The following is a 23,422-nucleotide window of genomic DNA, read 5'->3' as shown; positions in this document are numbered from 1 at the left end:
TCTCTTAGTCTTCATTTCCTTTTCTTAATCTTGTAACAGTCTGTGTCTTTTAGTTTTTCTCTTAGTATAAGACATTGGCTTATGGGCTGGAGATGGCTCAGAGGTTAAGAGCACTGACTGCTCTTCCTAGAGGTCCTGAGTTCAATTCCCAGCAACCACATGGTGGCTCATAACCATCTGTAATGGAATCTGATGTCCTCTTCTGGTGTGTTTGAAGAGAGCTACAATGTACTCATACAAAAAATAAATAAATAAATAAATAAATAAATAAATAAATAAAAAAGACATTGACTTAGTTGAAGAAAACAGGCCTGTTGACAGCAAGAGCCTCATACTTGGATTTGTGTATGGTGGCTTGTTTTCTCTGACAGTGTGTCCTGTATTTGTATTTTCCAAAACTTTTCTTTTCCTCTTTGAGAGATGATCTCACTCTATTACCCAGGCTAGACTCAAACTCCTGGGCGTAAACATTCTCACTTGGGTCTCCTGAGTAGCCAGGTGTAGGCTTGATTAGTTCAGATAGAACACTTCTTTATGAGTCTGTGCCTTGATGGATGCTTTATATTATGTATTAGAAAGTAAATGGCCGGGTGTGGTGGCGCACGCCTTTAATCTCAGCAAGCCAAGAGGAGAAACCAGTAAGCAGCACTCCTCCATGGCCTCTGCATTAGCCCCTGCCTCCCGGGTTCCTGCCCTGAGTTCTCTCAGTATCGCAGTGTGGCTTGAGTATTGTAAGTGAAAGTAAACCATTTCTCCCTAAATTATGTGTTAATGGTGTTTTATCACAGCAGTAAAAACCCTAAGACAGTTGTCATCTGGAGAGCTTCTGGTTTGCCTTGCACACCTTTCTGGGTGATCGTAGTTAATCCTCCAGACTTGGGGTGTCTAATTAGAGGACCCTGAAATTTCTTCCTGGACTCTTTCCTCTGTGTTCCATCTATTACAATGGTCCAACCCGTGGGGCATGACCCTCTCACAGGGATCCCCTGAGACCATCGGAAAACAGATATTTACATTATAGTTCGTAACGGTAGCAAAATTACAGTTATGAAGTAACAGCAAAATAATTTTGTGGTGTTGGGGGGGGGGGGTCACCACAACATGAGGAACTGTATTAAAGGATAGAAGCATTAAGAAGACTGAAAACCGCTGGGCAGTGTTGGCGCACGCCTTTAATCCCAGCACTTGGGAGGCAGAGGCAGGCGGACTTCTGAGTTGGAGACCAGCCTGGTCTACAAAGTGAGTTCCAGGACTGCCAGGGCTACACAGAGAAACCCTGTCTCGGAAAAAAACTAAAAAACAAAGACAAAAACAAAACAAACAAAAAAAGATTGATTATTTATTTGAGTACATTGTCGCTATCTCTAGACACACCAGAAGAGGGCATCTAATCCTATTACAGATGGTTGTGACCTATCACGTGGTTGCTGGGAATTGAACCTAGGACCTCTAGAAGAGCAGCCAGTGCTCTTAACCACTGAGTCTTGTCTCCAGCTCAGCACTGACCTGTCTTTAGCAGGCCACATCATTGTTTACGTTAGGGCTTCCTTTTAATTTTCAACTTCAGAGTAAAAAGGTTGGTGCTTTAGTTGTTTTGTTGTTGTTGTTGTTTTGTTTGTTTGTTTGTTTTTTTCCGAGACATGGTTTCTCTGTGTAGCCCTGGCTGTCCTGGAACTCACTCTGTAGACCACTCTGTAGACCAGGCTGGCCTTGAACTCAGAAATCCGCCTTCCTCTGCCTCCCGAGTGCTGGGATTAAAAGCGTGCGCCACCACCGCCCGGTGCTTTAGTTGTTTTGAAAGGAACACATTCTCCTCCTTTTTGCTTGTGGTACTGTACAAGGACTTGATCCTAGGGACCACCAACCCCCTTTTTAAAGTTTGAGACATGATCTTACCTTGTAGCCTGAGCTGGCCTGGAACTATGTAGTTAGACTGGCCTTGAACTTCCAGCTGTTGGGATTATAGGGAAGAGCGACCACCCTTGGTTCTGATGCATGTCTTATATCTGAGACTTTTAAGGTTTGGCTTTGGTCATTCTAACCACAGCTAATAGTTTACATAGTTCAGAGTCCACTTTATCTTCTCACTTAGGACTCTCTTGTTACTAGAGTGCATTCTTTTTTGGTTTTTCAAGATAAGGTTTCTGTAGATGTGGCTGGCCTCGAACTCAGAAATCAGCCTGCCTCTGCCTTCCAAGGGTTTGGGTTAGAGTTAAGATTAAGTTAGCTTGATTGAAGGTGTGTCACCACAGCTGGCCAGAGTGCATTCTTTTCTTTTCTTTTTTTAAATATATTTTTGTTTATTTATTTTTACTTCATGTGCATTGGTGTTTTGCCTACATGTATGTCAGTGTGAGGTTGTCAAATCCTGGAGTTACAGACAGCTGTGAGCTTCCATGTGGATGTTGGGAATTGAACCTAGGTTCTCTGGAAAGCTCAGTGCTTTTGACCACTGAGCCAACTCTCCAGCCCTAGAGTGCACCCTTAATACCACCTATTATAGCTCAAACTTACGTATTACTGTTACTATTTTACTAGATGGCTAAAATTGGGCATGTCTATACATTTATAAGTATGAAAAGTATTTTATAACAGTGTTGGATATTGAACCCAAGGCTTTGTGCATATGTTTGATAAAAGTTTCAGTGACACTAGTAATTGCAAGACATTCTTTTAAAAAAGAAAAAAAAATCACTTGGTAATTTTAGATTTATTATGATTAAACTTAAATTACCTTAAAATTCTGACAAGGCCTGGAGAGAGATTGCTCGTGTTTAATTGCATTTGTTACTCTTTCAGAAGACTCAAGTTTGGTTGCCAGCACTCAAATCAAGTACTTCACACACTGCCTGTAACTCCAGGTCCAGGGGATCCAGTGCCCTCTCTGTCCTCTGTGGGCATGTAGACATGTGACGCTTAAGATCTTGTTATAAATATCCCCAAATTTCTGATTTTAATTTTTCCTTCTTTGTAGGAATTTTTTTTCGAGGGATGGAGGGTTGAGACAGGGTTTCTCTGTGTAGCCCTGGCTGTCCTGGAACTCACTCTGTAGACCAGGCTGGCCTTGAACTCAGAAATCCCCCTGCCTCTGCCTCCCGAGAGTTGGCATTAAAGGTGGTCACCACCAGCTGACTAGATTTTAATTTTTCATGCTTTCTTTACTTCAAACTATGATAAAGCAACCAGGCATGGTGGCACAGGCCTTTAATCCCAGGTCTCTGTTTGAGGCCAGCCAGGACTACAGTGAGACCGTGTCTCAGCCGAACCAGAGGGGGAAAGGGTAAAACTGTGTTACAATTAGAAGATGGAGCAGTTAGTGTTCAGCCTGAGATGCTGGGGAGAAATTCACTACCGATTCTCTTACTGGAAACCAAAGTTTTAGAATATGGGTCTACTTAGTGTTTTTAGAAAATAGACACTAACTATATTTCGTGAGAAAAACACATATCTTCCATACATGAGCTTCCTTTTTAATTAATCTGTTTAAAAGTATAATCATTTCTCATTAATCATGTTAGCTATGCTTTGTAAAGTTGCTCAGTTAGAAAACATCACCTATTGCCCTTTAAAAAATACAGGAGCACATTTCTTTCTCCCCTCCCCTCCCCTACCCTTCCCTCCCCTTCCCTCTCCTCCTCCTTCCTTCCTTTCTCTTTTAAGATTTATTTATTTATTTTATGTATACGAGTACACCATTGCTCTCTTCAGACACACCAGAGGAGGGCATCAGACCCCATTACAGATGGTTGTGAGCCACCATGTGGTTGCTGGGAATTGAACTCAGGACCTCTGGAAGAGCAGTCAGTGCTCTTAACCACTGAGTCATCTCATCAGCCCCAGGAGTACATTTCTGTAAGCCTCCTGTCAGAATATTTCTGCAATCCCATCATTTTTTTCTGCTCTTGTTATAGGATTTTGGATGCAGAGAGGAGAAGAATCAGGGTGTTGTTCTGTCTGACCAGGCGTTCTGCCAGAAGCTTCACACCCAGCCCCAGCTCATGAGTGCCAGGACTCTAACTTGGGTTCATGCTTATGAAGCAAACATTTTTCTGATGGAGCCATATCTCCAGCTCCTACAGTCGAATTTTTTTTTAAAGATTTATTTATTTATTATATGTAAGTACACTGTAGCTGTCTTCAGACACTCCAGAAGAGGGTGTCAGATCTTGTTACAGATGGTTGTGAGCCACCATGTGGTTGCTGGGATTTGAACTCCAGACCTTCGGAAGAGCAGTCCGGTGCTCTTACCCACTGAGCCATCTCACCAGCCCCCTACAGTCGAATTTTATGAATTGAAATAACTTCTAAGAATTTTGTTTTCAGGGGCCTAATGAGATCTGACTCTCTCTTCTGGTGTGTCTGAAGACAACTACAGTGTACTTACATATAATAAATAAATAAATCTTTAAAAAAAAAGAATTTTGTTTCAAACCCCGTGCCTTTTGTTTAGCTAAAGTGTAATTTTTTAATTTAGTTATTAAGTTGTCTTTGAGAAATATAGAATTTTTAGAAGAAAACAATCCTCTCAGATCTTATAAAGTTTAGTTTTGAAATTTATTTATATAAGATATTTAATAGACCTTTGTAGAAATAATAAGTAATAAGAAAAATTTGAAAATTGTGTCGCATTCTAGTAATTGTTTTTAATTAATGTTTGTATTTGGTTTTAGGGTGGGTCTGTTTTATTAATAACAGGTCCTCCAGGATGTGGAAAGACAACTACTATAAAAATACTGTCAAAGGAACTTGGGATCCAAGTACAAGAATGGGTTAATCCTATTTTACCAGACTTCCAAAAAGATGATTACAAGGAGTTACTTAGTTTAGGTAAGTTTACTTGGAAGGCGCTGAAGGATACAAGGAGAGCTTTACTTAGTGATGCTTCCAGGTCAGGTGATGAGAGCACACTTCCTCCCGGACGTGTCAGTTTGACGAGAAAGAGCAAGACACCCAGATAGAGAGGAGAATGGGATTCTTAGAAAGGGAATATTGAAATTTTTTTTTTAAAGGTAGAAGCTGACTTTTCTTTTTTTTTTTTTTAAAGATTTATTTATTTATTGTATGTAAGTACACTGTAGCTGTCTTCAGACACTCTAGAAGAGGGAGTCAGATCTCATTATGGATGGTTGTGAGCCACCATGTGGTTGCTGGGATTTGAACTCAGGACCTTTGGAAGAGCAGTCGGGTGCTCTTGCCTGCTGAGCCATCTCTCCAGCCCCTCTTTGTTTTTTTTTGTTTTTTATTGACTGATTGTCTCTGTGTCTGAATGTACACATGCATATATACAGCATGTACATGCCCTGGCTTACATGTGGAGGTCAGTTCTCTCCTTCCACTGTAGGGTCTGGGGATAAAAGTCAGTACCTTTACCCTCTGCCCAGTGCTGGCTGTTTTGAGACTTTGTGTACCTTGTGCTGTCCCAAACTCGTGATCCTTCTGTTTTCACCTCCCAAGTACCAGGATTATAGGCCCGTGACACCACACTATAGGAGCTCAGGTTTTCATTATTTATGGGAGGTTTACACTGTAAGGTCTTAAGTTTCAGTGTAAATCAAGCCTCACCTCTCAATAAAGTACCTTACACCATTAAATCCTTGTTAGAATAAAGTCACTTCAGAGCATGGAGGCATGACTTTATCCCAGCACTTAAGAGGTCTCTCAGTTCTAGGCCAGATGAGTCTCTGTAGTGCAGGGCAGCTGCAGCTCTGTAGTAGGACCCTGTCTCAAATATTAACAACCACCCCCTCCCCCCAAAAAAGTTGGAATTTAGAGAGAGCTTTAACCCTTAAAAAATGATAATACCAAGTTCAAACTTTTATACTATAGCTTTACAGATAGGCTTATATATTTTAACACTGTCATCTTAGCTTTCATTCTTTACTGATGATGTGGTGTCTAAACTGGGAGTGGCCAAAGCTCCTAAGCATCTTACAATAGGAGCTATGTAGAAGGACAACTTTTATTTTAATGTTAACTATTCCTCCGATTCTCTGGGCTCAGCCAGTGTTGCTGATACATAATCTTTAATCGCTGAGACAGAGGCAGGAGACCTCAGTGAGGTCAAGGCCACCTTGGTTTATATAGTCAGTTACAGGCCAAGTAGGGCTATGTAGTGAGACTCTTATCTCTAAAAACAAATCAAAAAACTCAAACAAAAATTTGAGGCTGGCGAGATGGCTCAGAGGTTAAGAGCACCAACTGCTCTTCCGAAGGTCCCGAGTTCAAATCCCAGCAACCACATGGTGGCTCACAACCATCCATAATGAAATCTGATGCCCTTTTCTGGAGTATCTGAGGACAGCTACAGCGTACTTACATATAATAAATAAATAAATCTTTAAAAAAAATTTAATTCCGGGGCTGGTGAGATGGCTCAGCGGGTAAGAGTACCGTCTGCTCTTCCGAGGGTCCTGAGTTCAAATCCCAGCAACCACATGGTGGCTCACAACCATCTGTAGTGAGACCTGATGCCCTCTTCTGGCACATCTAAAGACAGCTACAGTGTACTTATGTATAATAATAAATCTTTCTTTTAAAAAAAATTAATTCCAGTAATGAAGCTAGTTGGGCACAGATTTAATCACAGGACTCAGGAAGCAGAGGCAGGAGGATCTTTTCTGGGTCGAGGCCAGCTTGATCTACATCGTAAATTCCAGGACAACCAGGGCTACATCATTTCTCGTAAAGCAAAACAAAAATTCAGTAGCGATATCCTAATCTGAAGATGGCATTCCATCTCCATTCCTTCCTCCCATCTTCTGTGACCTTCCCTGAGCCTTGAAGGGGGTGAGAAGAATGTTCTGTTTATAGCTGCACATTCAAGAATCCCTTTAAATCACTTTAACCAGCTATGCGACTCTAGTTCCACTGCATACCGAGGGCTTCTCTAACAAGTTGGTAGCTGTACTAATTTGTGGGTATAAACATAATTATTTAGACTATAATTTGATGGAGATATCATAGCCCTTTAGCAAAACAATAGCTGTAGCTTCTCCATTATGGTCTGTGACTTCCCCTAGCAATGGGCTTTTGGCTCGGTTTATATTCCTTTGTATTATTGTAATAAATGAGTAATACTTTGAATTAGTTGTATTCTTTTCTGTACAGCAGACCACAAATCCAACTATGAAGCAGTTAGTGCCCCTAAAACAGACTCACCGCTATTATCCTAGTGAATACTTTTTGCCTAAGTGGTGTAGCACATAGGGTCCATAACTGAGTAAGACTTGATGACAGTTCTCCCACCACACCCTGCATAGTAACTTCTGCCGTTGTTATGCAAGCTAGCCAGCAGGAAGGAAACTTATCTTGGTTCCTGTGTGATGTGTCTATGGTCTATGACCAAAGCAATTAATAGCTTTTTTATTTTATTTTTTTAAGAATGGGTTTTATTCTTATCTTTATTTTTAGGTCCCCTCAAAGAACAGCAGCAAGTGTGTTTAACTGCTGAGCCATCGCTCCACCCCAATAGCTACATTTTTTTTTTTTTTTCCTGGAATTTGCTCTGTAGACCAGACTGGCCTCAAAGTCATCTGCCTCTGCCTCCCAACTCAATTAACTTCATGTTACTTTCATTGGTGTAGAAGAAAATTACTATTGTCCATTATGATACTACTCTTTGAAATGATATTTTATTTTACATTAAGACCACTTCAAATAATTTTAAGATAGTCCAGTATTGAAAGTTATATCATATATGTGAATTTGTTGTACATTTAATATTAATGTATATGATTTGAAAATAAAGTGATAAATATATTTCCTTTCAGAATCAAACTTCTCTGTAGTTCCATACCAATCTCAGATAGCAGTCTTCAATGACTTTCTATTAAGAGCCACCAAGTACAGCAAACTGCAGATGCTTGGAGACGATCTGACAACTGATAAGAAGATCATTCTGGTGGAAGTAAGGACGACTTCTAAAATCTTGCTAGAGCTGTTGTGTGAACAACTGTGAGATGCAGGAATAGTGGTAGTCTTTTGATAGCAGAGACCTGAAGACTCTTTGAGTAAACATAAACAGAATAGCATAGATAAAGTAGATATGCTGTATGCTAGCATAATTCTCAGCTGCAACACCATCTATATAGAAAAGCAAATGAAGTCTGTGGGAAGTTAACTTTCTCAATGACCATAAATTTCCTTTAATTTCTTTGAAAATTCTGATCAAGATGCATTGGATAAGTACTGTTTTTCCTTGACAAATATAAGTTTAAATATTCAGTGAAGCATCACTGAGCTAATATTGTCCCATATATTCCACAGGAGTTACCTAACCAGTTTTATCGAGACCCTAACGCTTTACATGAGATTCTAAGGTAGGTGTCAGTGAAGTCCAGTGTTCTAAAACTCCGTATTAGGGGTAGGGGGTTGTAACTGTGGTCGAACATTTGCTTAGCATGAACATGCTAAATTGCTTCAATTTCAACATTATTTTGTTATTTTAGAAAGCATGTGCAGATTGGCCGGTGTCCTCTTGTATTTATAGTCTCTGACAGTGTCAGTGGAGACAATAATCAGCGGCTACTCTTCCCCAGAAACATTCAAGAAGAGTGTTCTGTTTCAAACATTAGGTAAGAAGTTTTTGATTGTTTATTTTGGTTGTTTTCCCAGACAGGATTTCTTTGTGTAGCCCTGACTGTCCTGGAACTCATGCTACAAACCAGGTTGGCTTTGAACTCACAGAGATCCACCTGCCTTTGCTTCCAGGATGCTAGAACTAAAGGCATGCACCACCACTGCCTGGCTAAGAAATTTGCTCTTAATGTTCACAGGCTATTTTTAAATTAATCATTTAAGCATCTCTTGTTCTTATAGTTTCAACCCTGTGGCACCAACAATTATGATGAAATTTCTTAATCGAATTGTGACTATAGAAGCTAGTAAGGTGAGTCTAATTTAAGACTTAATTTGTAACTGTGGAAAGCACAATTTATATAGCATGTAACTGGAAGAAATAGTTGATGAATTACACTTCAGAGGACACTCTACTGCTATAGAAATATACATCTTAGTGGTGTGTGTGTGTGTGTGTGTGTGTGTGTGTGTGTGTGTGTGTAAAGTTAGAAGCAGTCAGTCTGTAACTGCATGGTATAATCTTTGCCTAGCTTGTGAAAAGCTCTAATTTCAGTCTCAAGCCCTGCCAAAAGCTAAAAGTTATATACAAAAACTATGACATTAATGTAATTTTCCCATATTTTAGGGCAAATATTTGTTAAAGGATATCAGTGACACTATTTAAGGTGTTAATACACTTTTGAGTATTTTGTTTCCATGTGCATTTGTGTATGAAGAGCGTGGGTATGCCACAGGACACACATGGAGGTCAGAGGACAACTGAAGGAGTTAACTCTCTTCTTCCACCGTGTAGGTCCTAGGGGTGGAAATGAGGTCATTAGACTTGGCAGCAAGTCTCTTTACAGACTGATCCATCTTACCAGTCCACCAATAAATTACGTCTTAAAAGATGAAATAGACTTAAAGCTGCATAAAAACAAACATTGTCTTAGATGGTATTAGGTAAGAAATTAAATTTACAGAAAACAAATACTATAATTTTACCTGAAAACATTAACTCTGAATTAATGTTTGCATACACTTAGAGATATTGAATATATTTATAGATACTTGCAAACAGAATGTTTGTAAAGATACTCACTATATGTTACTTGTATGACAAAGTTTGGTTTGGGAAGAGAACTTTTATAAGGAATTTCTGAGGGCTGAAGAGATGTCTCAGTGTTTAAGAGCACTGGCTGCTTTTTCAGAAGGTCTGGATTCAGTTCCTAGCACCTACATGGAAGCTTACAACTGTTTGTAACTTCTGTTTCAAAGGATCCTATGCTGTCTTCTGATGACTGCTGAGAGCACTAGGCACACATGTGCATACATGCACATCACATTTAAAAAGTGGTTAATGAAGTAAATATGTAAATGAAGGATTAGAGTACAGATCTATTTTTCTGTGATAATTAGTTTTTATAAGATCTGATGTGGGATAGACTATGAATAGTCAACCTGAGTACATTTTATCAGTGAACTAAGGACTTTATGAAGACATAGAAACAGATAATTTGTCTTACAACACAAATGGTATGCTAAGTTGATAGAATATATATTATATAATATATGTGAACTTACATACATATCCTTACAATGTTCACATTGCTCTTAAGCATGTATGAAATAGCCTTGCTTGTATACATGCATTTATATATAGTAAGAAAGGAAGTAGAAACATAAAAGGTCAGCTAGTCTAATTACAAAGTCAATAGTATATAATATACTCTTAGAATTATACCTTATGCTAAGTCATACACAGACAGGTGTTAACACTGAGAGGTTTTTGTTGTTGTTTGTTTTTGATAAAGGATCTCCCTAGGTAACCCTAGGTTAGAATTTAGGATTATTTTTCCCAGCTTCCCATAAGCTGGTGACTATAGCTATGTTCTACGGTACCTGGGCTGTGGAAGTTTTTAAGACATTCAAATTTGAAAAAAATCTAGTTTATATATATTAAGTTCTCAGAATAGGTTTTAGTTTGTGTGTTTGCATTTGTGTCTTAACAAAATAGTTTTCTGAAATTTACTTTCACCCTTTAGAATGGAGAAAAAATTATTGTTCCTAATAAAACTTCTCTGGAGTTGCTCTGTCAAGGATGTTCTGGTGATATCAGAAGTGCAATAAACAGCCTGCAGTTCTCGTCTTCAAAAGGTAACTAACTAGAGAAGACATACTCATAGAGCATTGATAGGTGACTTGCTCTTAAACAGTCATGAAATAAATCACATTAAACCTTTGTTATGGAATGTCTAGTGATTGAGCCCAGGGTCTTCCATATGGTAGACAGGTCTTTTGCCATTGAATTATCTGTTGTCATCAGCCCAAACTAGACATGAAGTAGTTCCTTCCTTATCTATGGCTTAACTGCTTGCAGTCAGTACTGTCTGAAATTTTTTATAGAATATTATAGAGTAAAATCATTCACCACTTTTACATTTTACATTTCACTGAGTACTGATAAGATCTTCTGGTGGCACATGCCTGTAGTTCTAGCACTCGAGGCATAGGCAGGTGGGTTTCTGAGTTCAAGGCCAGAATGGTCTACCTTGAAAATTCCAAGACAGCCAGGGATATGTAGAGAGACCCTGTGCCAAAAAATAAGTAAGTAAGTTAAGTAAAATCTTCTGGCCCCCCCTGGGAAACCAATCATCTTTGACATCTGTGTCTGTCTGTCTGTCTGTCTGTGTTTGTGTGTATGGTATAGTCAGGACAACTTTCTGGGTTGGTTTTCATCTTGTAAGTTTTCTTTCTTTTTCTTTTTTGCCTCAATCCCCAGCCTGGCCAACCCTACAGAATAGGTAATTTAGTTGTGTGTGTATCTCTTTCTGTGGGAGAAACTATTTTTATGGTGTTGGGGATTATTACACAGTTTATCCTACTTTTTAGTGTTATTTTTAAATTTTGTATTTTATGTATATGGGTGGTTTTGCTTGCATGCATGTCTATGTACCACATGTACCACAGATGCCAGAAGAGGGCATCATATTTCCTGGATCTGGAGTTACCTATGTTGGTGAGCTGCCCTGTGAGTGCCAGGAATCAAACCTGGATCCCCTGGAAGAGCAGCAAGTGATCTTAACTACTGAGCCATTTCTCTAGCTTCTAAAACAATTTTAAATAATGGCATCTTATTACTTTTTTTTGTTTGTTTTGTTTTTCTCTGTGTAGCCCTGGCTGTCTTGACACTCACTCTGGGATCAAACTCAGTCATCTGCCTGCCTCTGCCTCCCTAGTGCTGGGATTAAAGGTGTGCGCCACCACGCCCGGTGACATTTGATGACATTTTAGCAACAGAGAGGGTTCTTCACTGAGGCCATGCTAAGTTACTGCTTGTTAGAAAAAGGTTTGGGTTGGAACACTTAGTATAAATATTTGAAAAAAAATTTTTAAAGATTTATTTATTTATTATATGTGAGCATACTGTAGCTGCCTTCAGACACACCAGAAGAGGGCATTGGATCTCATTGTGGATGGTTGTGAGCCACCATGTGGTTGCTGGGATTTGAACTCAGGACCTTCGGAATAGGAGTCAGTGCTTCTAACTGCTGAGCCATCTCTCCAGCCCCAAAATACTCTTACTTTTAGTTTTTATATTTTGATTTTTTTATTCAAATATTATTTAAGGAGAGAACAGTTCGTGGTCAAAGAAGAAAAGAATGTCATTGAAATCGGATGCTGCCATATCAAAATCAAAACAAAAAAAGAAACATAATAGTACTTTGGAAAATCAAGAGATTCAAGCTATTGGTGGAAAAGATGTTTCTCTTTTTCTCTTCAGAGCTTTGGGGAAGATTCTGTACTGTAAAAGTAAGAAACTTTTCTGCAATTTTATCTTTGATGTTTGTAACTCTTAACTACATAAACAAGATACTATGTGATTTGAAATGCCTTATATTTTGTTTTGTTATAAGAAGAAGCTAGGAACCCCACCAGATACTGCATAGCCAGGGCTAAAATGTAGCAGGAGAACGTTTTTACCTATATGGAGCGTTTCTAACTGGGTTAAATATAAAACCACTTCTGTAAGCCATGCTCATGTCTATAAATGATAGTTTCCTGAAGATACCAGTTCTCATCTATACCAGCGGTTCTCAGCCTGTGGCTTGTGACCGCTTTAGGGTTTCACAAGGGTCACATATCAGATATCCTGTATATAAGATATTTACATTATGATTTATGGCAGTAGTAAAATTACAGTTATGAAGTAGCAATGAAATAATTTTATGGTTGTGGTCACTACAACATGAGGCTCTGGATTAAAGGGTCCCAGCATTAGGAAGGCTGAGGACCACTGCTCCAGACTTTGAGTGGTAAGAGTTGATAGCCCAAAGGTAAAGCTGTTGTAATCCTCAGCTGGAGTCCTACACCAGTGCCAAATAGCTTCAGGTTGCTCCTCTTCACTAAGTTGCTGCTCCTAGAACCACAGATGTCCACTGTATTCATCTCCCTTCTGTGTTGCTTGTTCCAACTGCCTTTCCATCTATCTCCCCCCCCCCCCCGCCCAAACTCTCCCTCCTTTCAGTAAATCCCAGACTTCTGTTCTTTATTTAGCAAATACCAATATGATTCTGTTAGCAAAGACTGGGATTTCAAAATGGAAATGTCATGTAAGGAAAGTGAAGTGGCCACTTAATATGTGGTGCTAAAAATACCTGCCTCTGGGATAGCTCACCTTCCAGCCCTGATCAGTGTCCCTGGGACAGCTCACCTCCCAGCCTCAGTGTCCCTGGGACAGCTCACCTTCCAGCCTCAGTGTCCCTGGGACAGCTCACTCTCCAGCCTCAGTGTCCCTGGGACAGCTCACCTCCCAGCCTCAGTGTCCCTGGGACAGCTCACCTCCCAGCCTCAGTGTCCCTGGGACAGCTCACCTTCCAGCCTCAGTGTCCCTGGGACAGCTCACCTCCCAGCCTTAGTGTCCCTGGGACAGCTCACCTCCCAGCCTCAGTGTCCCTGGGACAGCTCACCTCCCAGCCTTGTGCCCGTTCTCACCCCTTCCCTCTCCGTCATTTCTGATCCTGCTTCTGGAGGTAGAACAGCTTCTGCCCAGACAGTAAATGCAACCCCTCAGGCTTCTGTACTGAGACAGGCAAAGGGAGAAAACAATCCAGAGCTGACAGGTGAAGTGGGAAGTAGTTTGAGACATGTCAGATTTTACATTTAGAAAAGACATAATCCAAAAATCAGAATTCTGAATTTTGTCCTTAGTAGTAGTGTAGTCAAGCTCACTTGTTTTGATGTTTTGGTTTTTAATTTTTAATAGCTTCCTTATTATTTTGACATTAATATAACTAAAGTATTGAAAATGAGCATATGAAAGCGCTGTGATTATAAAGATTAGTAATCGCAGATATTCTTTCATAGGAGCGCCTTTAACAGAGTTAGACTCACCTCGCCTGCCTGCTCACTTGTCAGAGCACGACCGGGACACTTTACTTGTTCAGCCTGAGGTATGTTAGAATGCTTTGAACTTTGCTGAGTATGTATTATATATGCATGTAAATATCTGCTCACTGCATTTGCAACACAATTCATGTATGCCTCTTTTTATAGGAAATAGTAGAAATGTCACACATGCCAGGAGACTTTTTTAATTTATACCTTCACCAAAACTACATAGATTTCTTCGCTGAAGTAGATGATCTTGTGCCAGCCAGTGAGTTTCTGAGTTTTGCAGATATCCTCGGTGGTGATTGGAATGTAAGATCATTTGACTTATGTATTTTTATATGTTTGTATTTCTTCAGGAAAACGTTGGGCTTTACCCTATTTCACATATTTTGTGACACATTTACTGTCCTAAATCTAATTATTCAAGCTGGTGTTTATAATAAAATCTCAGGGTATCTGATTTTTTTGGATGATATAGAGCACTAATTTTTTCTGATGTTCTTTTCAAATCTTATTTGTTTGTTTGTTTGTTTAATGTGCATGACTATTTATATGTGTATGTATATATGACTATATATATGTACATGTGCATATATGTATATGTATATGACCATAAGGTCAGAAGAAGACATTCTGTGTTAGGAATCAAACCTGGTTCTTCTACATGAGCAACATATGCTCTCAACCACTAAGCCATATCTCCAGCCTCTATTTACTAATTTTAAAATTAATATATACTCAAAATATTTTTTATTTATATTTATTTATTATATGTAAGTACCTGTAGCTGTCTTCAGACACTCCAGAAGATGGCATCAGATTTCGTTACGGATGGTTGTGAGCCACCATGTGGTTGCTGGGATTTGAACTCAGGACCTTCAGAAGAGCAGTCGGTGCTCTTTTTTTTTTTTTTTTTTAAAGATTTATTTATTTATTATATGTAAGTACATTGTAGCTGTCTTCAGACACACCAGAAGAGGGAGTCAGATTTCGTTACGGATGGTTGTGAGCCACCATGTGGTTGCTGGGATTTGAACTCAGGACCTTCAGAAGAGCAGTCGGTGCTCTTAACCGCTGAGCCATCTCACCAGCCCCCCTCAAAATATTTTTAAAAGATTTTTTTATTATGTATTGGTGTGTCTGCATGTGTATGTGTCTACACTGGAGTTATAGACACTTCTGCATTGCCTGACCTGGGTTGCTGGAAACCAGACTCAGGTCCTCTGAAGGACAGGCAGCAAGAGCCCTTAGGTCCTGAGCCTTCTCCCCAGGCCTGTACCCAGATAAACTGGCAGTCATTGAACATTAAAATGCCGAGCGGTGGTGGCGCACGCCTTTAATCCCAGCACTCGGGAGGCAGAGGCAGGAGGATTTCTGAGTTCGAGGCCAGCCTGGTCTACAGAGTGAGTTCCAGGACAGCCAGGGCTACACAGAGAAACCCTGTCTCGAAAAACAAAACAAAAAAAACCAAACACCCCTCTCCCCCCAAAAAAAAGAAAAGAAAAGAAAATTAAAACAAATTGTTTAGGTTTTTGCAATGACTGTAAACTATGCATTGGCTGGAAGCATGACCCAGTGTTAAAGCACATGCTTAGAATTCACAGCGCCATTTGCTTGATGTGGATTCCAGAAATCAGACTCAAGTTATTAAGCTCACGTGACAAGTGCTCTCCCCTGCTGAGCTGTCTCCCCATCCCTTTTAGGTTTATGAATAGAACGTTGGTGGCTATGTTGCTCAGGTTAGTCTTGAAGTCTAGGACTCAAGTGATCCTTTTACCACCCCCACCCCCTAGTATCTCAAACGACAAGTGTGCCAATGAGCCTGTGGCAAAATTTCTTATATATTTTTCATATTATCTTAATACTATTCTGGCCAGTACAACAGCTACTTAATTTTAATTTAGAATTCAGTTTCTCAGTCACATAACTGCTTTGCAGCACTTGGTAGTCTTGTGTGGCTGGTACCTCCATATGGCCCATCTGTAAGACATTCCATCTTTGTAAGAATTTCAGCAGGACAGCACTGGCCTGGTATATTAATATTTTTCTGGTTATAAATACATCATTAGCAATCATAATTAAAGTTAAAAGCCAGGCAATGGTGGTGCACAGCTTTAATCCCAGTGCTTGGGAAGCAGAGACAGGCAGATCTTAGAGTTTAATGCTAGCCTGATCTACAGAGCTAGTTCCAGGACAGCCAAAAAGCAAATCAAAACACAATACAAGACAAAATAATAAAGTTAAGAAAAAACATTGATAGTTGTCCAGTTTTCCTTCACTTAGTTGTTGTTGGGTTTTTTTTGTTTTTTTTTTTTTTCTGAGACAGGATTTCTCTGTGTAGTCTTGGCTGTCCTGGAGCTCACTCTGTAGACCCAGCTGGCCCTAACTCAGAGATCTGCCTGCCTCTGCTTCCTGAGTTCTGGAATTAAAGGAATGCACCACTATTGCATGGCCCTTCATTTAGTTTTTGACAAAACCCTTTTTAATTACCACATGTTTTCACATAGAAGAGGTGCAGTGTAGTGTCAGATTCATGGACACATTGCATAGTGATCGACTTAGTAATAGGCATAGCCGTCACCTTACAGTTTTAGCATCTAAGCATAATTGCTTTTTTATTTTGAGAATTTCAAATCTATAGGTAAGTTGAAAAGCAGGAGACTGAAAACCTACATACCTTTAACTTTAATTTTTCTCTACTTTGCTATATTTGCCTATTCTCTTACATATTATATACTAGTTTTTGGTGGAAAATAATTGCAAACATACATAAATAAAGACCATTCTACTAAAGCCATAATACTGCTGTTACACTTAAAGTTGCTGTTAATTTAGATAATATTAATTTAGGTTGGGCATAATGGTACACGCTTGTAATTCTGGTACTCAGGAGAGTGAGACAGGAGGTATCAAAATGAAGACTAGCCTGGCCTACTTAGAGGAGACCTTGTCTTAAAAAGCAACAAGGCAAAAATACTTTAGTAATTTATTATTATTTCCTAGTTGCCAGAAAAATGTTTCTCCCAGCCCTACCAAAGACTTTACCAACTCCACCAAAGACCCTGTTCAGAAGTTCATGCAGTGCATTTGATCCCTATGTCTCAGCTGAGCTTGTCTTAAATAATCTTGTAGCAGCCTTTGATGATGTTGGAAAATGAATATAAAAAATACATATGAGCAGTTCTTATTTATGTGTTGATACTAACAACAATAGTATTTCCTAAATGTCTTCCATCCTGTCTCATTTGCTAGACACGCTCGTTACTCAGGGAATATAGTACATCCGTAGCTACAAGAGGTGTGATGCATTCCAACAAAGCCCGGGGGTTCGCTCACTGCCAAGGAGGATCAAGCTTTCGACCCTTACATAAGCCCCAGTGGTTTCTAATACAGAAAAAGGTAACATTGTAATGAATTATGAGATTATCGAGGTACTTTGTTCTAATAATATAGGTGATTGAATGGATTATGAGGTCGATGATATGGAGGCTGAGGGGGGGATGGGGTTATAGCAATATGTAGTGTGCTTCTTGGTTAATGGTTGTGGCTGGGTAGTCTTTGTAAGTATATTATTATTGAAATTACCTGAGAGAATTAAATGGCTAATATAATGGGGACTGAGATAAATTATAACCTATAGCTATAATTGAGATGAGCTCTAATCTCAGCACTGTTGGCCCGAGGTAAGAGGATCATGAGTTCAAGTCCACCTGGACTAACTACACAGTGAGACTCTGTACACTAACTTCATCATATATGAATTATGTCTCAAAGCTGGATTTTTGTTTGTTTGGTTTTTAGTTAAGAGTCTTGTCCTGGGTTCCTGGGTGTTCCTAAACAACTTCTGATCCTCCTAGCCTTGTGCTGCCTCACTAAGCTTATTATCTTTTTAACAACTAGAAAGGAAAGTATGAAATCATTGCTAGTAAGCTCCTAAACCCCAGGACTTTTCTAGCTACGGTGGCTCATGCCTTCAGTCCAGAGCCCCAGTGGCCGGAGCTTGAACACCGATGTGAGTTCAAGGCCAGCCTGGGTTACATAGTGAATTCTGAGACAGCCAGGGCTACATAGAGAGACCCTATGCAAAAACAAAAACACAGAAATAACATAGTGTTCAGTGTGGTAGTTTATTTCTGCAAAATAGTTACAAATCTGAGACCAGCCTGAGGTACATGGGGCAATCCTATGTCAAAACCTAAAATTAGATAAGTTAAAATATTAAACCTTAGGATACAAATTTCAGTGAGAGGCAGTGAGCTTGAGGGTTGTTTATCTGTGTGTGCGTGTGTTGAGGAGAGGAACATAAAGAGATCAAAAGATAAATTGAGAGTCTCCTTCCACCGTGTGGGACCCAGGGATTGAATTCAGGTCACAATCTTGGCCACAAACACCTTTATGTCTTACCAGTCCTAGATAAGCATTTTAAATATATTTATATACTCATAGGGTGGAATCAAGAAGATTGTAAGTTGGAGGCCAGTCTGGTTGCATTAAAAATAAAAGTATCCTTATGGTATACAAATTCACAGTCTTTGTAGCATAATAAACTATGAATTCATAACCATTTTTTTTGCTTGTTTTTCCTTGACCTGGGTGTTTGGTTTTTAATTTTTTATTTCATAGCCTTTTTATTTAAAAACTTACTAATAAATAAAAATATTGCATACCAAAATTAGCCAGACCCAAAGTATTAATGAACTTATATACAGTTAGAATTGATATTTGTTTCAAACAGCATTTCACTCTGTAGGTCTGGCTGTCCCAGAACTTGATGTGTAGACCGGGCTGGTCTCAAACTTACAAAGATCAACCTGTCTCTGCCTTCTGAGTGCTGGGATTAAAATGTACCACCATGCTATATAGATGCATGTAACCATCTTTTAAATTTTATTTTCTACAGTATCGGGAAAATTGCCTGGCAGCAAAAGCACTCTTTGTTGACTTCTGCCTACCAGCTTTGTGTCTCCAGACTCAGCTCTTGCCATATCTTGCTCTTCTGACCATTCCAATGCGAAATAAAGGTAACAGGGTTTCCTTGTCTGCAGAGCACTCAGTACCTATTAGTTACATGTTTTAGTCTATAGTCCTTCCTTCCAGGTTTTTGTCTGTGAATTGTACTGTAAAGAGTAGTTTTGATTCTCCTTTGTTTTAATTTTTGGTTTACATTGATAAAGACTCTCGAGTCTTGCTTCTTCAGTTGTAACTCCTTACACTCATTTATTTTGATTTCAATTTGTTCAAATTTGACTAGTCGATACTGCTTTCAGCTGTGATTTATTTCTTTTTATTATTTTTTATTATGTATATGTTCACATGGTGCAGATGCAAGCAGAGGGCAGAAGGGTACTGGAGCATTTAGCTGGAATGACAGGTGTTTATGAATTGGCTGACGTGGTTGCTGGTGAGCCAATTTGAGTCTAATGCTATAAACGTTCTTAACAGCTGAGCCATCTCTGTGGCAACCCAGTGTCATTTCTAAGCTTTGTCATGAAAGAAACCAGAATGCTTTGTTTGTGTGTAACAAGTTCACAGTAGAACTTTGCATTTCTACCTAGCCCTGCAAAGTTTATGCTAGCCTTCTTCCTTTCCATATCTGGACCTCCTTTTGTTGTGGTTGTTATTGTTTGTGGGGGCTGGAGGTCATACTTGCTGTTTTTCTTTTAAAGTGCTTAGAATCAAATTTAGGGCCTTCCAGCCAAACATGGTGGTACATACCTTTAATTCCAGTACTTGGGAAACAGAGGTAGACCTCTAGGAGTTCTAAGCCAGCCTGGTCTACACAGTACAAGGTCTAGGACAGCCAAGGAGGGCTGTTATACACAGAATCTCTGTCTGTCTTAAAAAAAACAAAATTTGGGGCCTTCCTTGTACAAGCGAGGTCAATGCTGTACCACTGAAATGAATCCCAGATCACCCTCCACTTTTGAAAATGAAATTGCCTTTCATTTTCCTAAATATATTTGCTTATGTAATCAGTACACACATAGGCGTGTGTGTGTGTGTGTGTGTGTGTGTGTGTGTGTGTGTCCCCGTCCATGTGTGCACATGCATGTAGAAGTCAGAAGACAGCCTTAGGTATTGTTGCTCAGATACTGCCCACCATTCTTTCAGCAGGGTCTCTCACTAGCCTGCAATAGGGACCCACCTGTCTACTTCCCAGGGCTAGGATTACAGGCACAAGACAGGACATGTGCCTATTTTAAATTTTAAATTCTTGGCATTGAACTCAGGTCCTCATTCTTGCAAAGCAAGCACATTATCAACTGGCTTGTCTGCCCAGCCCTACTTACATCTTACATATGCTTATTCAACATATGTATGTCCATTCTTCTGTTTTTTTTTTTTTTTAAAGATTTATTTATTATTATATGTAAGTACATTGTAGCTGTCTTCAGACACACCAGAAGAGGGAGTCAGATCTTGTTACGGATGGTTGTGAGCCACCATGTGGTTGCTGGGATTTGAACTCTGGACCTTTGGAAGAGCAGTCGGGTGCTCTTACCCACTGAACCATCTCACCAGCCCCATTCTTCTGTTATGTGTGTGTGTGTGTGTATACACTAATGATGTGTGTGTGTGTGTGTGTGTATACTAATGACACAGGGGGTACTCTGCTTATATCACCAGTAGATGCTGTTGTTACAAACATGAGAATTCAAAAATGCCTTTTTTAAAGATTTTTCCGGTTACTTTTTTATTTTTTATTCATTTAGTTAGTTAGTTAATTTTTTGAGGCAGGGTCCCTCTGTGTATCCCTGGCTGTCCTGAAACTCTGTACAGACCAGACTAGCCTAGAACTCAGAGATCTGCCTGCCTCTGCCTCCTGGGCTGTGGGAATTAAAGGTGTGCACCACCACACCCAGGTACAATTATATTTTTACTTTATTTAGAGTTCTGAGATGTGAGGGACAACTTTGTGGAGTTGGCGCTTTCCTACCACGTAGGTCCCAGGGTTCAAGCTCAGGACACCAGGCTTGGTAGGCAGGCACCTCTAATTACCTTGCCAGCCCACAGACTTTTCCTGAGAGCTCATTTTGATTGATTGATTAATTGAATTCTTTCATGCTTTCTTCCTTTTTTTTTTTTTTTGTCCTTTTGGATTTTGGATACAGGGTCTTTGAACTCACAGATTTTCCTGCATCTGCCTCTCAGGTGTGGGATTAAAGGTGGACAGGAATGCAGACGCCACCAGCTTTTTTTATTTTCCATTTTGATTTTTTTATACTCCCAAGTGGAATTTGTGGGTTATATGTGATTCTTATATTTTTTGGAGACTTGCCTTCCTAATTTAAAATAGTAGTTCTCTTAGCTGTGTAGTGGTCTCTCTTTGTTTACTTCCCTCTAAGGATTAATGATGGTCAGCATTAAGGATAATGATGGTGCTTGCTTATTGGCCATTTGTATATTTTATTTAGAAAAAAATTTCCTTTGTTTTGCAAAAATATGTGTGAACTTTAATGATATTAAATTAAATGAAATAGGGGCTGGAGAGATGGCTCAGCGGTTAAGAGCACTGAGTGCTCTTCTGGAGTTCCTGAGTTCAAATCCCAGCAACCACATGGTGGCTCACAACCATCTGTAATTAGATTGATGCCCTCTTCTGGTGTATCTGAGGACAGCTACATTGTACTTACATATACATTGTACTTACATATACATTGTACTTACATATAATAAGTAAATAAATCTTTAAAAAAAATTAAATGAAATAAGCCCAGATACAAAGAGAAAAATACTACATAATCTCTCTTGTATGAGGAAAAGGAAAGTCAAATTCATAGATAGTAAATTTTGGTTACCAGAGACCAGGTAAAGAAACTGAGGTGTTAGTCAGAGGACAAAACATTAGATGAAGGAGATAAGTCTCATACATCATGGTAGTTACTATTAATATGCATTTGAAAAATCCGAGTTATTTATTTATTTAGTGTATGTGGGTGTACATGCATGTGTGTGTGCCACAACATTCACATGAATATCAAAGGATACTACTAAGGTCAATTCTCTCCTATCTAGTGGATACTACTGAAGTCAATTCTCTCCTATCTAGTGGGTTTTGGAGATTGAACTCAGTTCATCACCTTTCCCCCACTGAGTCATCTTGGTGACCCAAGACTATATTTCAGGTGTTCTTACCAAAAAAATCATGTAGTATAATACATGTTAATAGTTGGTCTAGCTATTCTATAAGGTATACACACATGAAAATGTCATGTACACCATAAATATATAGTTTAAATTTGTCAACTAAAAATACAATTTATTTATTTATTTATTTTATTTTATTAATTTTTTTTTGGTTTTTTGAGATAGGGTTTCTCTGTGTAGCCCTGGCTGTCCTGGAACTCACTTTGTAGATCGGGCTGGCCTCGAACTCAGAAATCCGCCTGCCTCTGCCTCCTAAGTGCTGGAATTAAAGGCATGCACCACCACTGCCCAGCTAAAAATACATTTTTAAATGATGGCATTTAAAACTTTGTTAAGGGCTGGAGAGATGGCTCAGCGGTTAAAAGCACTGACTGCTCTTCTGAAGGTCTTGAGTCCAATTCCCAGCAACCACATGGTGGCTCACAACCATCTGTAATGAGATCTGATGTCCTCTTCTGGGGTTCTGAAGACAGCTACAGTGTACTTACATATAATAAGTAAATCTTAAAATCTTTTCAGCTCAGATTTCTTTTATCCAAGATGTTGGAAGACTTCCTTTGAAGCGAAGCTTTGGAAGGTAAGCTGATGACCTTGTCTACTGAGTATGATTAGCTTACAGTCAGTCAACACTTCAACACTGCTCACGAAGTATGAAACAGCTGGGCACAGATCTTTCTTTCTAACACTCAGAAGGTGTAGGTAGGTGGACTCTATGAGCTCAGGCCAGCCTGTCTTACAGGATAGACACAGCTATGTAGATAGACCCTGACTTAAGAAGTAATCAGTCAGTTAATTAAAAAATAAATTAAAAGGAACTAGGACTGAAGAGATGGTTCACTGGTTGAGTACTGACCAGAGAACCTGAGTTTGGTTCCTAGCACCCTTGCTTAGCAGTTATAACTGCCTTATAACTCAAGCTAGGCTGTCTAACTATAGACATAAAAAACAAAACAAAACCCTAAAGTACCCTTTTCTAGTTTAGAAGTAACAATAAAAAATAAAAATAATACAAAAAAGAATAGATTTGTTTTGAGACAAGGTCTCACTATGTAGTGGAGTCTAGACTCAAACTTCTCTTATCATAGCCTCCCAAGTGTATTATATTATAGGCCATACCACACAGCTGGACGAAGTTCATTGGTTTAGTTCCTTTTTGGAGACAGAGACCCTTTATGCAGTTTTGGCTGCTTAAACTCAGAGGTCCAGTGCCTGCCTTTGCCTCCTGAGTGTGGGATTAAAGGTGTGAGCACCATGCCCAGCTTTAGTTTCTATTTTAAAATTTCATATTTAGTTGGACAGTCAAGTCGACCCATTTGTGTTTCCT

General features: G+C 39.3%; 1 protein-coding gene across 3 annotated transcripts in view; it reads left to right on the top strand.

Moving 5' to 3' along the window:
* The window catches only part of Rad17 (RAD17 checkpoint clamp loader component), a 33,898-nt gene that overhangs the window by 9,293 nt on the left and 1,183 nt on the right, over positions 1-23,422 (top strand). For 2 of the 3 annotated variants that reach the window (NM_001044371.2, NM_011233.3), the window contains exons 5-16: positions 4,671-4,827; positions 7,770-7,906; positions 8,266-8,318; positions 8,448-8,573; positions 8,818-8,887; positions 10,602-10,713; positions 12,187-12,369; positions 13,924-14,009; positions 14,113-14,259; positions 17,203-17,349; positions 18,851-18,971; positions 22,618-22,675. In NM_001044371.2, the coding sequence (NP_001037836.1) occupies positions 4,671-4,827; positions 7,770-7,906; positions 8,266-8,318; positions 8,448-8,573; positions 8,818-8,887; positions 10,602-10,713; positions 12,187-12,369; positions 13,924-14,009; positions 14,113-14,259; positions 17,203-17,349; positions 18,851-18,971; positions 22,618-22,675 (1,397 nt within the window). Of the gene's footprint in view, positions 1-3,911; positions 4,117-4,670; positions 4,828-7,769; positions 7,907-8,265; positions 8,319-8,447; positions 8,574-8,817; positions 8,888-10,601; positions 10,714-12,186; positions 12,370-13,923; positions 14,010-14,112; positions 14,260-17,202; positions 17,350-18,850; positions 18,972-22,617; positions 22,676-23,422 lie in introns of all 3 variants that reach the window. The other variant, NM_001283011.1, reaches the window with a different exon arrangement.

Source organism: Mus musculus, chromosome 13 (genome assembly GCF_000001635.26).
Source record: "Mus musculus strain C57BL/6J chromosome 13, GRCm38.p6 C57BL/6J".
NCBI lineage: Eukaryota > Metazoa > Chordata > Mammalia > Rodentia > Muridae > Mus > Mus musculus.
This window is presented reverse-complemented; position numbering and strand designations above follow the sequence as displayed.